This window comes from Taeniopygia guttata, chromosome 20 (assembly GCF_048771995.1).
Source record: "Taeniopygia guttata chromosome 20, bTaeGut7.mat, whole genome shotgun sequence".
In the NCBI taxonomy this organism is placed as follows: domain Eukaryota; kingdom Metazoa; phylum Chordata; class Aves; order Passeriformes; family Estrildidae; genus Taeniopygia; species Taeniopygia guttata.
In genome coordinates, this window is record NC_133045.1 from 6,118,395 (window position 1) to 6,124,394 (window position 6,000).

General features: G+C 49.0%; 1 protein-coding gene across 2 annotated transcripts in view; it reads left to right on the plus strand.

Moving 5' to 3' along the window:
• The window catches only part of TOP1 (DNA topoisomerase I), a 66,043-nt gene extending 60,425 nt beyond the window's left edge, over nt 1–5,618 (plus strand). The window contains exons 16-21 of one of the 2 annotated variants that reach the window (XM_002190004.7): nt 479–547; nt 1,146–1,260; nt 1,936–2,063; nt 3,143–3,237; nt 3,937–4,086; nt 4,224–5,618. In XM_002190004.7, the coding sequence (XP_002190040.3) occupies nt 479–547; nt 1,146–1,260; nt 1,936–2,063; nt 3,143–3,237; nt 3,937–4,086; nt 4,224–4,326 (660 nt within the window). In that variant the 3' untranslated portion in view covers nt 4,327–5,618. The remainder of the gene's footprint in view (nt 1–478; nt 548–1,145; nt 1,261–1,935; nt 2,064–3,142; nt 3,238–3,936; nt 4,087–4,223) is intronic. The other variant, XM_072917213.1, reaches the window with a different exon arrangement.
• Nucleotides 5,619–6,000: the final 382 nt, after the last annotated feature.

A 6,000-nucleotide genomic window follows, 5' to 3' on the forward strand; every position in this document is an offset into this window, starting at 1 on the left:
TCTCTGTTATAATGAAAGATGCTTTGATTATTCTCCCTACCCCAGTGAGACATGTTTGGGATGAAATTGTATGAAACAATGCAGCAGGGTTGGTTTCTTGGAGCTTCAGTCCATGGGAAATGTCTCAGGGGTCTCTTGGGCACAAGTAATAATGGGAGAGTAAGGAAAAGGCAGGAGCTTTGGGGTCTCTGTCTCTGTTAGGCAGCTACACCAGAGCAGTGAAGTCTCCTGACTGTAATTTCGATCCAAAGGGTGAGAGGGCAATGAAGGCTCAGGACTCCTGTTGCTGGGAGGAACCTGCAGCACAAGCATTGCATTAGGAGATGGTCTTTGCCTGCTGGGAAGTAACATCCAGCATCATCACTGTTCCCTGAGAGCACTTTAATGGCTCCCTGGCAGTCCTGCTTTTGAACAACTTAGTACTGCCCAGTGCTGTCTGGTCTGTGTGCCTGATGTTCCTGGTGTTCTTTTCCTGCAGGTGTTTAAGAATCTTCAGCTATTCATGGAGAACAAGCAGCCTGAGGATGACCTCTTTGACCGCCTCAATGTAAGCACATAGCTGATGGTGAGGGTGGTGGAGCATCCTGAACAGGCTTGCTCTGCACCAGGCAGTAACAGCTGCTCTGTTCCAGAGATGGTTTCAGTGCAAATTTCCTTCCAGAGCACCTCGAAGCAGTGAGAGTCTGTCTCAGTGTGTTGTCTGAATTGCCCACAGGTTCCCAAAGCAATGGGCCTTGGTCCTGGTGAGCCTGCCTGGCTCTGACCTGGGGAGGTTTTTCAGAGTTCAGGGATGATGAATGCGTGAGGTGACAGATTTTTCACATGCCATACCTGTCTGCACACTTGGCTCTGTGGGAGCACTGTGGTGGTCCAGGCATGTTTATTGTTACTGGAAACCAAAACCTCCACACCGAAAAAATCCTTTTTAGCCACGTGTGGTGCTTGTTACCAATCTAATACTCATTGGTTCTTTGTTCACTTTTGCTGTGGTTTCAGTCATGCTGTGGCTATTCTGTTGTGGTCAGGTCTGAGTAGACCAGGTCTCAGCCATGAGCTGCACGTGTGTGTCAGCCATAGATCCAGAGGTTTCACAAATGCTGTGGTCATTCCTAGTGCTCACTGCCATCTCCTTTCTGCTTCTTTAGACCAGTATCTTAAATAAACACCTTCAAGACCTTATGGAGGGACTGACAGCCAAGGTATTCCGTACTTACAATGCCTCCATCACGCTACAGCAGCAGCTCAAGGAGCTCACGAATCGTAAGTCCTCCCCCTAAAGCTGTGAGGGAACAGATCTTACCCTGCAATACAGATCTGGCTTCCTTGGCTGAGCCACAAGCTGTGTATCTGTTCACCACTTCCTTGTTACAGTTCTCCCAGTGCAAATGTCAGGCAGCTGAGGTCTGACCAAAAATCTTCCGTCAGTCTGTTGGGGTAGTTGAGCAGCTCAGCACTGGGGTAGAACAGAACTGACTTGTGAGCACGCCAGGGTGTGCTTCCCAGGTTATGCCTATCTTTTACCAAATCTGTTTGCTTTCTGTTAATTGTCAGGTGCTGTAGATGACAGGCAAGACAGATACATGTGTGTCAGCCCCATGTTTCTTGGCTGCTCCTGCACAGCCCCTGTGAGCAGCTCTGCCTTGGGCACGTTGGACCCGTGAAGCCCAGCAGTGTCCTGGGCAGGGTGGTCCTGCTGTCCCCTGCTCTGGCTGTGCTTCCCCTCTGTTGAGTTGAGATGGTGCCAGTGGTGATAAGGAGCATCCAGAAGGAGTTAGGGGCTGGGATGGAAGTGGCCAGGCTTGGGACTGTAGTTGGGGTGCAGCGTTGAGACTGGACACAGGAGGGGAAGGTTGGTTCTGCAGTGGCTGTGGGACACTGGCTGTGGCACTACACCCTGGAGAAATCACTTGTTCACCACTCTCCTGTCCTTCACAGCGGATGACAACATCCCAGCAAAGATCCTCTCCTACAACCGTGCCAACAGAGCGGTGGCCATTCTGTGTAACCACCAGAGAGCTCCACCCAAAACCTTCGAGAAGTCCATGATGAACCTGCAGAGCAAGGTACCTCCTCTGCCCAGCTCTGAGGCAGCAGGGCTCCAAGTGCTGCATCTCAGGAGTCAGAATTCCTTTCCCTTGGGGTGAAAGCAGGACCTGCTTTTCCCTGTCAGGAGTTGGTGGTGTGTATTAGATACGAGCCTGCTCAGAGAGGAGCAGTGGGCTGTAAGGGGCTTCTCTGAGTTGTCTTTTGCCTGTAAAGAACAAGGCCAAACCCTTTTTCTGCCCTTCATCCTATAGCTGTGTGTTCTGCTGCCTTTGAAACTTGAGAGCAGCAGTCTCTGGCTCTGATCTGTGTCCCCTAAAGAACCTGGACTGGGCAGCCACCCCTGTTGTGTGAATCCCAGGCCACTGTCAGTGGTACATAGTACATTATTCCCCTCTCACTTGACCTCTTCCTTTGCAGATTGTTTCTGGTGAAGGCCATGAGGTCCAAAGGGGTTAGGTCTGTTCCTGGTCTGGCTTTAGAATAACTTTCACAATAAAGAGTTCTGGTTTGGCACTGCAGTGTCCCCTGCTTCCATAACACCTAACATGGCTGCCTTCACCATAGATCCTAGAGCTTGGGGATGTGTAAGGGGAGTGTTTGAACAGGGGCTGCAAAATGCTGAATCTCCCTGAATCCCAAACTTCGTGAAGTAGAACTGCCTCAGGCGTTAACACCTTGCAGTGTGTAGGATTTGGGGCTGATTCTACTGAGGGATCAGGGATCAATCTTCCATGTAGCCATCAGAGAGCTGGTAGTGGTGGGATGCAGTAAAGGCAGACAAGCTGCCAGGAGGGGTTGGTTGGCCAGGCCAGAGCAAGCCAATTCCTCAGCCTGCATGGTTGTAGCTGTGTGAGAAAGCTCCCAGCATCAGCTTGTCTTTGGAAATGAGGGAGGCCCTGTTTTCTGAGGGGGATATCTCACCACACTTGGCTGTGCAGTGGTCAGTGGCCTGGTTGCTCTGCAGGAGTGGATGTGGCTGCTGGTAGATTCTGAACGTGGTCACAAACTGGTTTCCTGGGTCATGCTGCCCAGGGGTGACTGGCACAGCTGTCAGCAGCTTGTTCTCAGTGCTGCCATCTGGTTTTGCCTCTCCTAGATTGATGCCAAGAAGGAGCAATTAGCTGATGCCAGGAGGGAACTGAAAAGCGCCAAAGCTGATGCCAAGGTCCGGAGGGATGAGAAGTCTAAAAAGTAAGGCTGGTGTCACTGGGCTGTGCAATGCTCCCAGAAAGGGGCCCTACACCCTGTATTTCCTGGCCTGTGATTTGGGAAGGCTTTCTTTTGCCCTTTTCATTCTGTGCATGAAGAAACGGCCACCTGCAGGGTGGTCTGACCTGCGGCTCCTGACATGGTCACTCATGCTGAGCCCTGCCAGTGCTCACCCACCCCACTGCTGCCCAGGAGCAATCTGCAGCATTGCTGTCTTCCTGGGGAGCCAGGGCTGGCACAATTAATTAATTAATTAATTAATTGCACAGGCACCTCCCTGAGTTCTGCACTCCCCGTTGGAAGCCCACAGCACAGACCATGTGCTGGGGCTCCGTGTGGGCTCTGCAGAGCAGCCACGGGGAGCTGAGTTACAGGAGCTCTAGAAGCAGGATCACAGCATGACTTGCTGAGGGATAGATGGGCTGGTGTGGGAGTGGGTGTAGCATCAGAACAGTTCAGGCTGTTGCTTCCAACCCTTTAAAACAAAACTGCTGCTTAAGACTCCTGCTCTGCCACTTGGAAAATGTCAGTTCTTAATTGCATGTGCTGAGCGTGTCGTTGTCACAATCTGTGCTGACACAGCTGTCCTGTGTGGCTGGTGGCATTGCATACCTTGAGCAGAGTCCCTTTGGGTTCCCACAGTGCTGTAGGATTTCAGTGCTTTGTTCTTTGCCACCCCAGGACAGTGGAGAGCAAGAAGAAAGCAGTGCAGAGGATCGAGGAGCAACTGATGAAGCTGGAGGTTCAGGCTACAGATAGGGAGGAGAACAAGCAGATTGCTTTGGGCACCTCCAAACTCAACTATCTGGATCCCAGGATCTCTGTTGCTTGGTAAGCCCCTGCCTGGGGTGTGCTGGGGTGACCCACCCCAGCCCTTCACCTCTGTCCTGTCCCCCCACACAGCAACAAGGGCAGGGTGTCTGGCCTTCCTTTTATCCTTAACTCTAACAGCATCTCCTCTCCTGCAGGTGTAAGAAGTGGGGAATTCCTATAGAGAAGATTTATAATAAAACCCAGCGAGAGAAATTTGCCTGGGCTATCGACATGGCAGAGGAAGACTATGAGTTTTAACCTGTTTTTATTGAGATGAATTTTATGGGAAAAGGGAGTAGCCTGGTTTTTAGGGAGATTGATAAACTGTGAGCCTTACTTGTCCTTGGATGCTGGGGAAGGGGGAGGAAAGGGGCAAGTGAGCATCAGATACAACAGCCAACATCTTGCAGAAAGCATAACCTGGAAATATCTTAAAGGAGCTGAGCCAGTTGTCCTATGGACAACTTATTTAAAAATGTTTCAGAGATCCAAATTCTAGCTGTCTGGTTTGTGTGGTTTTTCTCTTGAGGCAGGGCAAGTGGATGGGGGATTTGTCAACCTTCCGCCAGGCAAATTCACCATCACACTGAGAGCGTGGGAATCTTTAGCTACTGTATACAAAATCCAATTATATTGGTGCGTTTTTACAGTTAGGGTTTTGCAATAACTTCTATATTTTAATAGAAAATGGACTCCTTAACCCCTGCCCTTCCCCTCCCGCCCCATTTCAGAATTTAACAAATAAACAAAATTTAAGGAACCCAACGCACCTGTTACAGCTGTCACTATAGTCATGGAAATACCCAAATCTTTTTCAATTTGTCACTTGAAACAGTCGTGGCATTGGAACATGAATTACAAATATCCACCACATTTGTTCAGAGCAAATCATGATGGGAAATCGGCCTCCTGACTAGAGTGTTCCTATTTTAAATGTGAATTTTTATTTCTTTTTAATTATTTTAAAATATTTAAACAGTTTTCTTTCTTTATGATCTTAAAGATCGTGTAGATTTGGGAGCGGGTGGGGGGAGGGGGCCGTGTGAGGGAAAGATGTGTGTGGAATTTGAGGACAAGTGAAATTGGAAACAAATGACATTCCCATCACCCTTTGTTCTGAACATGCTCTGTACACTTCCAAGAATTATCTACTTTTTAGGTTTGTCAGACTGTTTTACCTTTTCCCTCCCCCTTTTTTTCTAAGCCCCACTCCCCTCTTTTACTTGAAAGATTTTATTGTGTAAAAAGAAGTTTCACAGGTCAATAAATTTCGAGGGAAATGAGCATTGGTCCAAAAAGGAAAATAATCAAGATTTTAGGGCTTTTATTTTTTTCTTTTGTAATTGTGTAAAAAAATTTTAAAAATTAAAAAGCAGAATTTTAATGTGAAACCTTTTTTTGCTATAATCATTAGTCTTAGAGGCATCGTTAGCGTAGTGTGTGTGCAAGACCATTTCCTGCAGCCTTTCCTCAACAAGTATCTTCTATTTTTATCATGAATTCCCTTTTAATCAACTGTAGGTTATTTAAAATAAATTCCTACAACTTAACTGAGTGTTGGTGTCTCTGTGTTCTTTCACCTCCTGCCCTGGATGTGAGGCCCCCGTGGTCGCTGGGCTGGTGATGATGGTGGGATGCAGTTCCTGTTCCAGCCCCAGCAGGAATTCCCTGAAGGATGTGCCCATCCCTGCCTTGCTGTGATTGTGCTGCCCCCTCCGTGGTGCCCACTCTGGCTTTCCATGAGCTCACGGTTTGCTTTGCCCTGGGAGAAGCTGCCCAGGACAGCAGAGAGCAGGAGCAGGGGGATGCAGTGACCCCAGAGCTGCTGCTCCTGGTTTCTCTGCTGCCTTTTATTCAGCCCCAGCCCTCTGCACAGAGCAGGATGGAGGGAGGGCAGCTCCTTCCCCTCTGTGGCTGGGAAGGGCAGGAGGC